At 41.8% G+C, this 16,989-nt stretch overlaps 1 protein-coding gene across 1 annotated transcript; it reads right to left on the bottom strand.

Annotated features, from left to right (window-relative positions):
- Positions 1-874: 874 nt before the first annotated feature.
- LOC135532104 (homeobox protein Meis1-like) lies at positions 875-6,684 on the bottom strand (the record flags this gene model as incomplete). The annotated part of the gene is made up of 6 exons (XM_064959738.1): positions 5,988-6,684; positions 4,172-4,392; positions 2,992-3,133; positions 2,615-2,665; positions 2,009-2,059; positions 875-1,021 (listed from the first exon to the last, which is right to left on the bottom strand). Coding segments are annotated over exons 1-6 (624 nt in total), but the record flags the coding sequence as incomplete, so codon positions are not given.
- Positions 6,685-16,989: the final 10,305 nt, after the last annotated feature.

Below are 16,989 nucleotides of genomic sequence, written 5' to 3'. Positions count from 1 at the left end.
CTATAGATTTGCATAATTCTAATCATTATTACTGTTATCATTATTTAACGGCAATACGGACCATTAGGGTCATGCCTGCGCGCGCACTACAATGTCCCTCGAGAGCGAGCAGCCAGTGGAGCACATAATGAAGGATGTGCTGATATCGCTACTGCTGCCCGCGACTCACAATAGGAAACATTCCCCTAATCTAGCCTACTGCCTTGTCCTAATCTAGCCTACTGCCAAGTAGCTTTCAAAATCAAACCTTTAATTTCAGCAAGTGCCATGGATTCTCTCTCTGTCTTCGCGCTTTAAAGCACAAAGTGGTCACGAATATTAGGGCTATTCGCCTAAGCAATGTGCGCTCATGTCTGAGGAAAAATACTGACAAGACACCTAATGAACCGTAAACTACAACGGGAAATCCGAGGCAACTAAACCCACGGTCTCAGTCCCTCCGGTGAGATATCAAACTATGCGTTTGGCCTCTCCACGGTAGCTGCGTGGTAATACAAATGCACTGATGACGTTTCGTTTTGATTAAACAATAGAAGACAGAGGTGCTGGAGAGGAGGAGGAAAATAAGAAAAGGGAAAGATGGCTAAATTAAAATGGACAAGAAGCAGGTCAAGTTTATGGCGATGCTTTCTCGGGCTAATCTCCCCAGGTCGGTTCCCGGATCAAACCTTAATGGGCCAATAATGGATACATTATACAGAGAAATTTTCATTCCGATGGAATCTAAAACGGTCTTAATCGTATGCAAATAACAGCGCCTCGCGGAGAAGTGACCCAGAAGACACCACACTGAATATTCCCAGTTGAGAGAGAGAGAGAGAGAGAGAGAGAGAGAGAGAGAGAGAGAGAGAGAGAGAGAGAGATATGACATTACCTGATCAAGAGGCCCGGATGATCTTGTTATTTCCTCGTTGTCTGATTTTGATCCGCCCTCTCTGTCGTCGATCACCAAGTCGATGGGCATCTTTCCTTTCAGACAGCTGATGTACCGGTGACAGAAATTGTCACATAGTTCGTGTACCTGTAGAACAACATAAAAGAGAATAGGAAAACACACCAAAAGAAAAGACATGAGCTCCTGTATATCTGACACATGCCTGCAACTACAAAGCTACAAGCCACCTGGACAACCTGGTCCAAATGGGTTGAGGCGAGCACGTGGTGTTGCTGTGCGCTCCCACGTGACCAGCCGAATCCAGAAATATGAAGTAACTTTATTACAGAGAAAAATTGAGACTTCAACGAAAATTGACAATGACAAGAAGACTGGCGGGCTACAACCAAGTCAACACCCGTGTTAAATGTATCAGTGCCCCAGGTTGTGTCCATTAGGGAGGTGGTGGGGTGACCCGACTGATTGACATTTAAGGTAAACTGCTTCATTTCCTCCAGTGATTCCATTATTACCACCGAACCAACCCGGTGCATGTCGCCTGGTCATACCGAGGATGGTGCATTCTGTATGGGCTAAATGCATCGCTACACAATGCTGCTACAGCCTTCAACGATCCTTCTGTTATATAATGTTTTGAATTGTATCAAAATAGCCCAACACTCGGCCTACTGAAAGTTAATTAACAATCATTTCAACTGATCAATTGTTTGGACAGTGGACTACCATTGGTAAAACATATCAATATACCATATAAAAAATTACCTCACTAATGTCACGCCAATCTATGCTACAGCGGGCTACTTTTCTCGGCCTTTAGCATTCTCCAATACCTAAAGCGCGTATAACATACTTTAAATGATATAATTAATTCACCTTGTATGTAATCTACACCAAAATAAACTATTATCTCTCAGAGATTTGGTCACAGAGATATCCGCTCCATGCAGTTGTAGCAGCTTGCGTTGTGATTAGGCTACAACGCGGAAGAGAAATAGGCCCCATGATTGATTTCGACACTAATTATAGCCGACTAGAAAAATACATTTATGCAAATGTCGCCCATAGCTATGAAGTGTGACAAGGCCAGGCAGCAACAGGGAGCTGGGATATTACCTTTTCCAACTCAAGAAGATGAAACCGTAAAACTTGAATGGCTTGAATCATCTGAAACATTTAAATAACAATAAAAAAGATTAGCTTGTAAAATGTCCTAATATGAAATAGGCATATGTTTCTGGATAGGATATAAGAAACTACAATGGAGAAAATTATTCATGTTAAATTGGATTTTGAATTTTGATTTTATGTCGAGCTGATATTCAACATTATAAGCGTGCGGCATTACAGCATTGGCTAATCAATCAAACACAATAGAAGCTATCCCAGACATAAGCATTAAATCCTACATTACAAGTGAAAACTATTAACATAATAACTTTCCATCGAGGGAAATGTAGTCCAAACCCATTTGACAGCTTTCTAATGTGGCCCTCAAAAGATGGTTATCTACGGTGACAACCGAGGGCCATCATGAAATCAAACCATCCGGATTGAAGAACAACAACCTCCAGTCGTTGGAGAAACTTTTTGAACTCACAGCGTCTGGTGTTCAGAAACCGTGACATAATATGAAGGCAAGCCCTGATATGTTGGATACATCCACGTTGGCTCTTAGTCATTAGCCCACTTCTTGTATAATCAAATCAATATTTGTCTTACCAGGTTATCCAGTTCTGGATTCGATGAAAATAACGGCTTTTCTGCCCGAATCTAAAAACCACAAAATCATGAACACTTCAACACTTATGGGCAACATCCGTGAGAAAAATAACAATGTATTTAATATTAAAATAGTATTCCCAATATTGAACAATGTGTTAAACATAAACTACTGTTAATGGCATAACAAATACTATAGGCTACTTCTAAACAATACACGCGTCAAAACATTTCCAATGCTAAACTTTACAATAACATTTAATTACACAAACTAAATACCCATCTTAAAAACATCGGCTTATGTTCAGCCACACACGTCTATAACCGTATGCATAATGTAGCCTATGTTAATAACGCGCAACGGTTTTTTCACCGACCTGTTTTGCAAACACTGCTATATCTTCATTGAAAGATTCCGATGAACAAACGTCTCCTCCCGCGACCCCAGGCTCTCTGGGCGTGCAAGTCGCTAATTCACATTTCTCAAAAATCAGTGCAAGCAGGGGGAACAGGGGGTGCCTGCGTGGAATCAAACACAATAGCAAATGTCACCGCAGAGAACAAGGCCGGGGTCAACACTGGTTCTATAAGCTAGTCTCAACAACTAGGCATAGCTCTGGGAATTGGTGATATGTGTATGCTGTTTTTATGTATGGCGTTTATAGCCTATTAGTGCAGAAAAATATTCAAACGATATAGTTTTTACTGACAGATAATTGTGTCAAATGATTTGAATAAAATGTACTTTTTTTGTGCACCACTGTATTTTTCTCCTAAGCCTATAGGCTAGATCTGCCTTTGTCTTTGAAAATATCAAACGTTTAATATGTGCAATTTGTTCCATTTTAGTCTCATTTATAAATCGCGGATATGTCCGTTCTGGATATGTTAGGGCCAATGTCTAGAATTTAAGAAAAAATATGACGCTCTGAAGTAAGCCTACCATTGAACTGAGTAAATAGTTTAAATTATTTGTGACATGTTCAGTCACCGTACATACATCATGCGTTGGAATTTTAATTAACTCATCTAAATTAATGTAGGGTGTGCATAATTTTGGGTGTCTGTTTTATTACATAAAACCATGGCCATATAACAAGACCATTGCGCACCATTTAGTTATATTAATATGTAGTAATCAATTACAGGTCCTTGTAAAACTACAATAAACTCATTGGAATTTTAATTTCCAAAACATATAGACTAAAGTGTGCTGCTGCACATAGTAGCTATTGGTCTCAGGGTCACGGGTGCATAATATTTTGTGTCAGCAAATATCAATATCGTAGCCTATATTTTGAGTACATAAAGCATACAACTTTGTGCCAAGTTATAGAAGTCAACACAACGTTCGACAATAAATTATTCTTGCAAAAAAAGTTCCAAAACAACAATAATTCCCAGGTAACAATCCCACGTGTATTTTACTTTTTCCCAACCGCTCTTCACGGCCTAATAGTCTACACATTTTCAACTCCAACAAGAAAATCAACCAAAACATATGAAATCCCACACAAAGTTGCTCATATATAACCTCCGTAAGCTACAGTCACCTACCCATATATCTGGTCTTTATCTCTCTTCAGGGCGTCGTTGACGGACGAGCCCATACTAGGCGGCATGGCGTTGCTGTGGGCTGTGTGCGGGTACTGGTGTGAGTGTAGCTGGGGGCCGTGGTTGAGGTGGACGGCCTGCATGGAGCGGGCACCGTGCGGGTCGCCGTACATGGTGGTGGGGATACCCACCCCGTCCATCCCGTAGTGGGGCAAGTCTTCGTACTGTATACACAATTACAACACAGTTTCCTACTGAATGGACAGTTATAGGACTGGGGTGGTTTTACGCACTTTGCAGACAACAATATAACGTGTAAATAGTAACCTACCAATGAATGAATAAAAAAAAGAAGTCTACCGAGGTTGGCCTTAGTGACCTTGTTTATATTCAAGCATATAATACCCCTAAAGTTCAACTGTAGCTCTAAGTGTATTTTAAATATTTACACCACCATATAAGAAATAGTAACAAAATAGGGATAATATCGTTAAAACATTATTCAAATCTGATCTTTAATTCCAAAGCTAGGCTACTAAATAGCAAAAACTGAAATATATATGAGCAGGTTAAAACGGATGACAAGCATGCATGTTTCGTCTTTGTGCATTTTGAATTATTTGATAGTAGGCTTTCACAACATTTAGTCTCTCTAATTACAGTGTTTGCTAATTTTAGAGCATCATTAGAATTGTGTAACATTGGTTACTCTGTTATTACACGCCAAATACACCATCATTAATATATTTAACAAACGCAGTTAAATTGATGTTTCTGTTTCTCATAATGATGATCATTGAAGATGTCTAGTATAGATAGATCTTTTTATGAACATTTAAACCGAAGTGATTTGTAGTTATAAGTTGTCTGCATATTTTCCATCCCCATACGCCCATACTAAATGTGTGCCTGAATATGCCTTTTCACACAGACATACAACACGTATAACACGTTGACTAAAAGTTACAACAACATTTATTTTGGGGCCTGTTTCTTTAACGAATTAATGAGTGATTTTAATGATGTATTGTGGACTCTGAACGTGGCACGGTATTATAAAGACTACCATTTAGACCCTGACACGTGGAGAGGTGCACAAATGACCCGCGTGGTACTGATGTAGTGTGTCTCTCCATCAAGCAAAAGGTCTTTGAATAATAAGTGTGATCTCTCTTACATTTCATTTTTTTAAATTCTGCCATCTAGTCGAGTATTCCGGGGTTTTAGGCTATGTTACAAATCATAAGTCATCACATCATGACAAAAATGTGTTTTATTAGCATATGCAAAAATTTGTTTGGTTTTTTACCCAAATTACTCAATTAAACGTTATTAGGCCTACTTTGTAATAAACTACAATTGAGGATGCAACTCTAGATGATAATGAATTATAATCTCAAAAACACTCAGAGATTCAAACCTCAAAGCATTTACATGAATTTGATGAATTACAAAAATGACTAAAGTCATTTAAATTCGACTTTGGAAGTATAAAGTTTGGGTTTGTTTGGTCCCATTGCTCCTTGTTTCTCTTCCAGTAACTGGTCTGTCAAGACTAATCTGGAAACAGCAGATAGGATGACACTTCTAATGTCCCTAGTCGGGGCGTTCGCGAAGCAGCAAATATGTGCGTCCGTGCGTAATATTGTGCCAAAGATGCAAAACTGCAAAACATGGAATTCGGTCCAGCGGGGTCTTGAAGAAGAAAGTAACGTTTCGCCGCAAGCGTCTGTCATTGGCCACGTTACCGTGTTCATGGCTTTGCATTTTCACACAGTGGAGTTACAGTGAAACTTTTCGGGATAGTCTTGCTACGTACCCGCTGCGCCATATCCCTCCTCTAGTCCCTCTCTTCTTCTCTCCTTTCGCTTCGGATATATCCCCTAAGAGGCCAGGGTGAAGAACAAATAAAAACGCAAATTCCAAATGCGAGATCTTTCAAGAATCCGTATTTCTTGCAAGAGAAATGCAACGATGAATTCAAGCCAGCCCTCTTCAGCTCAAGTTCAGTCCAAAGCAACCGCGAATAGGGCCTGAGCTATCCCCAGGGCAGTGGTATAGGGAGAGAAACCCCAGTCTTATTTTCCAACAAAACAGTATGAAAATACCCCTCAAAACAGAACTAGCGAAGTCTCGTGGCTTTTGCCACCACGCCTGTCAATCAAACGCCGAGGCTTGTCAAAGTAGCCCGGAATGAATGATGATCCGCGCCGCGCTTCCACGGGTTAGCACACCTAATGTGAATAGTCAAATGCACACAAAACATTCAGCTCACTCGTTTTTCTTTTGATCACTCTCGGCTCCTGGGTTGATTTTTAAAACGCAAAAGCCCTGTAAAGGAGATCAGGAGGAGGTGGGGTGATAATTCAGGCTTAGTCTTTCTTAAAGGAGCAGCCCTCGATCGATGCTGTGCTCAGTCGCCAACTCCTCGTTGGTTTGTGTACAATGGGTGCGAGTAGTTGGGAAACGCGACTGAGGAGTGGATATGGACCAGACTGCCGAAACCCGGAAGTAGTGGTGGCCATAACAGGTCGCGTTATACACAATGCGAATGGGCTACATCAAGTCGCGCGGAGAGGAGGGGGGTGTCGTGGGAGGACCTTCGAAAGCTCGAGTTGAGCAGTCAGTGGATATTCCGAGCCCCTGTCTGTTTGTGTTCTAGGCTATAGGGAGAATATCCCTCAGCCCCTGGTGGTGTTGCTCTGGTCAAAGCCTTGCATGCATAGCTTTAGCCTCGGCGTGTGGGATATCACCCTGACTCTTGGTTGTGTCGTCGACTTTACTGTAGTGTTTGTTTGACTCATGGTTTTTTTTTCTATTTACTAATGTGGATTTCCCAAGATTAAGATTATCGTCTCAGGACTTTGATGCCATTCCAGATTTGAATAATGTGAAAACTAGTAGGCTACTAGGTAGAAGAGAACCCAGTGGGAACACACTGGTTGGATCAACGTTGTTTCCACCTCATTTCAATAAAATGATGTTGCACCAACGTGCCCAGTAGGAAACGCCTTGCAGTATGCTATTCTAATTATATTTATATCCGTGACAAATCCATGTTTTTGAACGGTAGTTACATCTTAAATAAACCTCTGGTAATGTCCTAAAGTGCTCTTGGTTGCAACATACCCGGCCTTTCCTCTTTGACCATTTACGCAGTTTCCACCTTGAACACGTCAATGCACTTAATCATTCCTATTAATGTCGGCCCAGGTTTACTCATCTCTGTTATTGTGGAGATGTCTTTATCTATTTGGACTAGAACTGGGCGGGACTCCCTAAAAACATGTCATTTCGATACAGCTGTGACTGTTCTTAGCAGGTTAGGAGAATTTATGCAGCAGGTTGGGAAGATTAACATAGCAGTTTAGGAGACTTAGGTTAAGATTAGGAAAATGGTTAGTTAGTGTAAAGGTTAGCAAAAATGCTCTCCTAACCTGCTATGAGAAGTCACTTGAATCGAAGTGGCATGTTTTTAGGGAATATCCCATAAATCCCTTCTGCAAAACAGCAGATTCATGATTTTATATCACACTTTTACATTAGACTTTACATCGTCTTACAGTAAGTAGCCTATTTGATTTGGGAGAAATTATTGAATTGCTTGATTAGAGATATATTTATATCTCTAATATATATATACGATATATACGATATATATATCGTTAGGTTTGATGAAGTTAGTGTCCCCAATACTGTATAGGCCATTGACAACATTTTGGTATTAACAATATGTTTACTAAAGCATTTTGATGGTGCTGTATAATTGGTCTTTCTTTAAAACGGAAGCTGAAAAAGTCACTAGATTAGAGTGTCTCTATCATGTCAGCTTCATGTTGCTGTCAGAGTGCTACAGGGTGATACAGTTCTCCGTCGTGCCCTCCGTCACCCATTCCCCCTCTCTGCGCCGAATGGGCCGTTCCGAGTCGCTGCACGCTCACCGAGTCCGCCAGGGGTGTCCAATGGAAGCACGGCACAGTGATGCGAGTCCCCTATTGGATCTCGAGATGATCAATTATTTGATGATTGATCGATTTCAGGCCACATTGGTGGGGAGCTGAAAAACAAAAAGTTGCTCGCAAATTAAAAACATGTCTTTTGTAATAAGTCTGTATATAAATATGTTTGAATATTTCACAAACCCCAGCTCGTTCTCATTTGTCTTCGAGGCTTCTCGCTCTTCGCTCTCTCTCGCGCTCTCTCTCAATAACACAATAACACACAAATGTTCTACTTTCCATCTCTTTCCTACTTGTCCTTACTTTCTAAAACTTTTCCGAGAAAGCCTATATATACAATATCATGAATTTTAAACCGATATAATAACTCATTATACGTTTTATTGGGTTGATTTTACCCCAGATTAAAAACTTTAACTTTGTTAAATATTCTCTATAATCGGATTACCGTGTTATTTGGTCAATAAAGGACATTTTATTCCTCACAATGACCTCTTTGTCACCGTGTGCACATAGGACTATGTAGCTTACTGTTGAGTGTAAAGGGGCGATTTATAACATTTATTTTCAAATCGATTTTTGGAAAAGGAACCATAGATCTATTATATTAGGCTACACAACTCTGATATCAATGAAAATCGTTGACAAAGTATACATTCAAATGTATGTATTTATTTATAATTTTCAATACAATATATGCTTATATTGCTTGAACTAGGTGGATGTATACATGTTAGCCTACATTACTGATAAGAAGCTATTCAAACGAGTTACTACACTTGCTTCAACACAAATGCCAGAAGAGAGTGGGCTACAGGCTATATGATGATGTTCAGCCTGGGCAGCTAGATGTGCATATACATGTTATACATGTCTCTCTCTCTATCGCGCTCTCTCTCTCTCTCGCTCTCTCTCTAATATATATATATATATATATATATATATATATATATATTAGAGAGAGCTAGTCGCTCTATATATATTAGAGAGAGCGAGGTAATATATATATATATTACCTGTACGTATAGACAACTTATTTCACACAAATGCCAGGAGAGAATTGCCTTTCATGCTCCGCTATATCTTCTGATTATGCTAAACCATCCCGTCGCTGTTCATAACGTGTTACTCCAAACGCCCTGATGACAAGGTGTTTGAAGTTAGCCTGCAGATTCATCTGTCATCGATCATAATGCCCCGCTGCCAGCCGCACTGTCATATCAGATAATACAGCGTTCACACATTCAGACGCGACTCCCGTGGTACCACCACCACCAGTCCCGAGCCGTGGGATCCAAATTTACAGGCACGAAATTACTATTAAAGCCCCGTGCACCGACCGACGGATGAGTGAGACATGTACGTGGCTTGGGGCAGACACTGTAACGGGCTCGGTGGGACTGGGAAAGCTATATGAAGGCGTTGAGGACACACGGGTTCATGGAATTCCCGGGGAATCGTGGGTTTACGCACAAGGATGGAAGCAAAACATTTAGGATAAATTATCTACGCATATCGATTAGACCTCGTTGTGTTCCTTTAACTTTCAGTAGTTCACGGGTGAGTAGTTATCTCTCTCCTAAATGATGTTGTTCTACATTAACTAGCCTAATGCAGCCTATATGGTGGAAACGTGAGTGAAAATATCCTCACATATTATTAGGCACTAAAAAATGATTTATTTACGTTAAGAAATATTAGATTTATTGAGATATACATGTCGTTTTACGATGCGTGACTGGATACCACATGACATTTAGCCCTCGTATTTTCAGAATTGTGTGTCTATCTCCATCCAACTAAATTGGTCGTCTTCGTAAATAGCTCGAGCCTGGTCTAAATTGACATGGAAAGGTGAATTACATCAACGTCTAGGCTACTAACTGCTGTCACAGAACCAGAGTGGCATTATAAAGTAATTAAGTTGCTTCAATTACCGTCTATAAAAGGACGTTACAGACCACAACAGGGGCAAGCAGCAATACTTTCACTCTTGCTCTTTAGGTTTCTCATTGGCGAGAGTCAGCTCATTCTAGAGAGAGCAAATATCATCATTTCATCTTTAATCTGCTTCCGGGGGACGGATAATGTCATGAGTCATGTAATGAAATCAAAAGGCATTTCTTTCCTGACAGTCAAATCTGGGTTGACCGCCACATTCGACCGACATAACAATTAGAGACGTTGTTTGAGAGGAGTGCACGGGATGGCCAACGTGTAGACCTGCAGTCGAACTGAGAAGGGGAGAAAAGTCAAGTTAATTAACGATTAAACAATGTCATGCTGGAACATTGTCATTGGGGGAAAGTCATATAGGCCGGTGTTTTAATATTAGAATAAAACAAGTTCTTTTAAAAAATAATTATTTCACAACTTTATGCACAACTTTCTATATGGACTAATACCATGTCCTTTAATAGGCTTACAACTGAATTACATTAATGAACAATAATGAATCGTATTTTCCAAGCCATGAGCATAGCTTTCTGTATGATTCACGCCTCTCGAAAAAGTTTGAAATATCAAGTCTACATTAGCAAAGAAAACCCCATCGACTATAATGTCCGTGTATTTGTCTTTCCTAATAATAGTCCTCAACGTCTCTCCCTAAAAGCGCCTGGCACCGGGTGGTTCAGGAGTCAAACGGAGGTCAATCTTTATCAGCCCCGCAGCAATGCGCCCAAACGTGTCCGGATCCGTAGAGCCACAGCAGAGGCCATCGCTGGATTCTGTCTTCCAGCAGCATGTTGTCCGAACGTTTGGCTGGAAAATATATCTAGTTCGATCAGGCTACTTGTTAGATACGTAGGTTAAACCTTTTCGCGTATTAAAATGAGTAACACTGGCATTGCGAATAGAGTCCGTTTGCTCTCTTTGCATTATATCCAAAGTATTGTCTACAATGTAGACCTAATAATTATCTGCGAAATAGTGAAATGAATTAGTCCAAAACAATAGGATATATAAACGAAATGGCCTGATAGTTTGAACTCTGGTTTAAGTGTGTGGTTACAGAAGCCTCGCCTATACACGTGTTAAAAATTAAAAAGTACAATTGAGTGTATTGTTTTCATAACCAGGACACGTCTTTATTTAGAAATTAATGAAATCCTCTACATCAATAATTCCGATGATTTTTGCAGCAATATTATTATTTTGACTTTTCGGGGAAGTTTTGGAAACATTTACGGGGCGGCAAATAGCCTAAATGTTTAGAGAGTTTGGCCTGTAACCAAAAGGTTGCTAGATCGAATCCCCGACCTGACAAGGTAAAAATGTGTCGTTCTGCCCATGAACAAGGCAGTTAACCCACTGTCCCTAGGACGTCATTGTAAACAGGAATGTGTTCTTAATTAACTGACTTGCCTAGTTAAATAAAGGTCAAAAAATATATAGAATTTCAAAAATACAGTAAGCAACTTGGTATTGAAAACTATATTTGAGGTGTAGTGTCAAAGTAAATTATTATAGGCTTGTATAAAAAGTTGAAATATTCCAATCGAGATCGCAATTTTATCCTCAATTGTCATGAGCTGATCACACACAAACACACACCAAGAACTCAGTACCTGAAGAACTCAGGAACTCAAGAACCCAAGAACTCAAGAACCCAAGAACTCAGCAACTCCACACCATGAGAAATACACATCAGTGACGCCCTGCAATACTTATACAAATCAAAAGGGACATATTCATGAACATCACATTTCCAAACCACTGTCTTTCCACTAGTCGAATGATAGTGTGAATTATCTGTAAGAATTACCTTTCGAATCAGCTACTTCTCATTTGCACAAGACAAATGTTACTGTTTACTGTTGGATGCCATTCTGTTTGATACAAAACGTTAACGCTTAATCGTTTGCGCCTTCTACCGGCGTTAGGAGAAATTACATGTATTATCAACGTTAATGTGACAGAACTAAGGTTGAGCGAACAATTCAACTTCATCAACATTACAAACAGCTATTATAATTTTTAATAAAAAAATAAAACAACTTTGAAATGGAGTTTTCTTTAAAAAAGTCCGTTGCCTATTGGAAGGGATTTATAAGTTGACTTATTTAAAAACGGACATGATCACAGTGGAATATTTAAAGAACAACTAGAAAGGCTTACTGTTCCATTAACAAAATACAGCAGGCATTTCTTAATTTACCTAACGTGGAGATAATATGATGAGTAATGTCCTTTCATTTTTGGGGGGATTTAGTCTTTGCTCCCTTGTTTGTCCTTTAAGCTTGATGACAATAAATATTTTAATGTAAATATTGTTTATGTTTTGTTTTGCACGTGTGTGAATGAATGTCCCATTGACCATAGATAGGCCCGCAGTAAACAGCCCATCATTGACCATAGATAGACCCGCAGTAAACAGCCCATCATTGACCATAGATAGACCCACAGTAAACAGCCCATCATTGACCATAGATAGGCCCACAGTAAACAGCCCATCATTGACCATAGATAGGCCCACAGTAAACAGCCCATCATTGACCATAGATAGACCCGCAGTAAACAGCCCATCATTGACCATAGATAGGCCCGCAGTAAACAGCCCATCATTGACAATAGATAGACCCGCAGTAAACAGCCCATCATTGACCATAGATAGGCCCACAGTAAACAGCCCATCATTGACCATAGATAGACCCGCAGTAAACAGCCCATCATTGACCATAGATAGACCCGCAGTAAACAGCCCATCATTGACCATAGATAGACCCGCAGTAAACAGCCCATCATTGACCATAGATAGACCCGCAGTAAACAGCCCATCATTGACCATAGATAGGCCCACAGTAAACAGCCCATCATTGACCATAGATAGACCCGCAGTAAACAGCCCATCATTGACCATAGATAGACCCGCAGTAAACAGCCCATCATTGACCATAGATAGGCCCGCAGTAAACAGCCCATCATTGACCATAGATAGGCCCACAGTAAACAGCCCATCATTGACCATAGATAGGCCCACAGTAAACAGCCCATCATTGACCATAGATAGGCCCACAGTAAACAGCCCATCATTGACCATAGATAGGCCCACAGTAAACAGCCCATCATTGACCATAGATAGACCCGCAGTAAACAGCCCATCATTGACCATAGATAGACCCGCAGTAAACAGCCCATCATTGACCATAGATAGGCCCGCAGTAAACAGCCCATCATTGACCATAGATAGACCCGCAGTAAACAGCCCATCATTGACCATAGATAGACCCGCAGTAAACAGCCCATCATTGACCATAGATAGACCCGCAGTAAACAGCCCATCATTGACCATAGATAGGCCCACAGTAAACAGCCCATCATTGACCATAGATAGGCCCACAGTAAACAGCCCATCATTGACCATAGATAGACCCGCAGTAAACAGCCCATCATTGACCATAGATAGACCCGCAGTAAACAGCCCATCATTGACCATAGATAGGCCCACAGTAAACAGCCCATCATTGACCATAGATAGGCCCACAGTAAACAGCCCATCATTGACCATAGATAGGCCCACAGTAAACAGCCCATCATTGACCATAGATAGGCCCACAGTAAACAGCCCATCATTGACCATAGATAGACCCACAGTAAACAGCCCATCATTGACCATAGATAGACCCGCAGTAAACAGCCCATCATTGACCATAGATAGACCCGCAGTAAACAGCCCATCATTGACCATAGATAGACCCACAGTAAACAGCCCATCATTGACCATAGATAGACCCGCAGTAAACAGCCCATCATTGACCATAGATAGACCCACAGTAAACAGCCCATCATTGACCATAGATAGACCCGCAGTAAACAGCCCATCATTGACCATAGATAGACCCACAGTAAACAGCCCATCATTGACCATAGATAGACCCGCAGTAAACAGCCCATCATTGACCATAGATAGGCCCACAGTAAACAGCCCATCATTGACCATAGATAGACCCGCAGTAAACAGCCCATCATTAAATTGTGAGAGAAAATACTATATTGATATATTAAGACAAGACAATAAGAACACCTTCCTAATATTGGGTCATAATTGTTCAAACAGCCCCAGTCCGCGGAGAAGAAACAGGACTTATTATCAGCATATATGGAGATGAAAAGACCCAGAGGTAACATAGGCTGACAACCACAGGAACTGGGAGGCGGCATGAAACCAAGAAGATGTGGAAATTACATTAAAATGGAATATGCTGTACATTATTTGAAGCATAGGGATAAAGTAGCATGATTACGCACACACACATACACACACATATACACACACACACGCACGCACGCACGCACACACGCACACACACGCACGCACACACACACACACACTGTTCCCCTGAACAAGGCAGTTAACCCACTGTTCCCCTGAACAAGGCAGTTAACCCACTGTTCCCCTGAACAAGGCAGTTAACCCACTGTTCCCCTGAACAAGGCAGTTAACCCACTGTTCCCCTGAACAAGGCAGTTAACCCACTGTTCCCCTGAGCAAGGCAGTTAACCCACTGTTCCCCTGAACAAGGCAGTTAACCCACTGTTCCCCTGAACAAGGCAGTTAACCAACTGTTCCCCTGAACAAGGCAGTTAACCCACTGTTCCCCTGAACAAGGCAGTTAACCCACTGTTCCCCTGAACAAGGCAGTTAACCCACTGTTCCCCTGAACAAGGCAGTTAACCCACTGTTCCCCTGAACAAGGCAGTTAACCCACTGTTCCCCTGAACAAGGCAGTTAACCCACTGTTCCCCTGAACAAGGCAGTTAACCCACTGTTCCCCTGAACAAGGCAGTTAACCCACTGTTCCCCTGAACAAGGCAGTTAACCCACTGTTCCCCTGAACAAGGCAGTTAACCCACTGTTCCCCTGAACAAGGCAGTTAACCCACTGTTCCCCTGAACAAGGCAGTTAACCCACTGTTCCCCTGAACAAGGCAGTTAACCCACTGTTCCCTGAACAAGGCAGTTAACCCACTGTTCCCCTGAACAAGGCAGTTAACCCACTGTTCCCCTGAACAAGGCAGTTAACCCACTGTTCCCCTGAACAAGGCAGTTAACCCACTGTTCCCCTGAACAAGGCAGTTAACCCACTATTCCCCTGAACAAGGCAGTTAACCCACTGTTCCCCTGAACAAGGCAGTTAACCCACTGTTCCCCTGAACAAGGCAGTTTAACCCACTGTTCCCCTGAACAAGGCAGTTAACCCACTGTTCCCCTTTAGGCTGACATTGTACAAATAATTTGTTCTTAACTGACTTGCCAAGTTAAAAAAAAAAAAAACATGGATAGATACAGAACACATCACCATCACTCTAACCTCTCTCTCACTCCCCCTCTTTTCTCTCTCTCTCTATCCCTACCCCCTCCATCATCTACCTCTCTCTCTCTATCCCTACCCCCTCCATCATCTACCTCTCTCTCTCTATCCCTACCCCCTCCATCATCTACCTCTCATCTCCCTCTCTCTCCCTCCCCCCTCCATCATCTACCTCTCTCTCTACCCCTCTTTTCTCTCTCTCTCTATCCCTACCCCCTCCATCATCTACCCCTCTCTCTCTCTCTCTACCCCTCTTTTCTCTCTCTCTCTATCCCTACCCCCTCCATCATCTACCCCTCTCTCTCTCTACCCCTCTTTTCTCTCTCTCTATCCCTACCCCCTCCATCATCTACCTCTCTCTCACCCCTCTTTTCTCTCTCTCTCTATCCCTACCCCCTCCATCATCTACCTCTCATCTCCCTCTCTCTCCCTCCCCCTCTTTTTCTCTCTCTCTCTCTATCCCTACCCCCTCCATCATCTACCTCTCATCTCCCTCTCTCTCCCTCCACCTCTTTTTTCTCTCTCTCTCTATCCCTACCCCCTCCATCATCTACCTCTCATCTCCCTCTCTCTTTCCAACCCCCACTGTCTCTCTTTCCCACCAACCCCTCCCTCAACATTTGTCATTTGAGCTATTATTTCAGGTGTGCTAATGGTGTCAGAGACACTCTGAAGGGGAGAGAAGAGAGAGAGAAGTAGAGGAGAGAAAAATAGAGAGAGAGGAAAGGGGGATAAGAGAGAGAAAGAGAGAGAATGAGGGAAGAAAGAGAGAGGGAGAGAAAGAGGGAGGGAAAGAGAGAAAGAGATGGAGAGAGAGAGAGAGAGGGAGAGAAAGAGAGAAAGAGATGGAGAGAGAGAGAGAGAGAGAGAGAGAGAGAGAAAGAGAGAGAGAGAGAAAAAGAGACAGACAGAGAGAGAGACTTTAACCACTTACATCGTTACAACACTGTATATATACATAATATGACATTTGTAATGTCTTTATTATTTTGGATCTTCTGTGAGTATAATGTTTACTGTTAATTTGTATTGTTAATTTCACTTTTGTAAATGATCTACTTCACTTGCTTTGGCAATGTTAACACATGTTTCCCATGTCAATAAAGCCCCTTGAATTGAACTGAGAGAGAGAGAGAAAGAGAGAGTGACCTCTCCTCTGGATGAGTGTGGTATGACGTGGATGTCGATTAAGGAAGCCCCCCGCACCTCTCTGAATCAGAGGGGTTGGGTTAAATGCAGAAGACACATTTCAGTTGAATACATTCAGTTGGACGAGTAACTAGGTATCCCCCTTTCCCTTTCATCTGGAGAGTCAACCAGGCAGCCTGCCTTGTTCCTTCAGAGCGACCAGGACAGGGCCTTAGACTGAGACGGTAGCCTGCCTTGTTCCTTCAAAGCGACCAGGACAGGTCCTTAGAGTGAGATGGTAGCCTGCCTTGTTCCTTCAGAGCGACCAGGACAGGTCCTTAGAGTGAGATGGTAGCCTGCCTTGTTCCTTCAGAGCGACCAGGACAGGGCCTTAGACTGAGACGGTAGCCTGCCTTGTTCCT

This window comes from Oncorhynchus masou, unplaced genomic scaffold (genome assembly GCF_036934945.1).
Source record: "Oncorhynchus masou masou isolate Uvic2021 unplaced genomic scaffold, UVic_Omas_1.1 unplaced_scaffold_1726, whole genome shotgun sequence".
NCBI lineage: Eukaryota > Metazoa > Chordata > Actinopteri > Salmoniformes > Salmonidae > Oncorhynchus > Oncorhynchus masou.
Note: the sequence above shows the minus strand (reverse complement) of the source record. Positions and strands in the feature narration are given on the sequence as shown.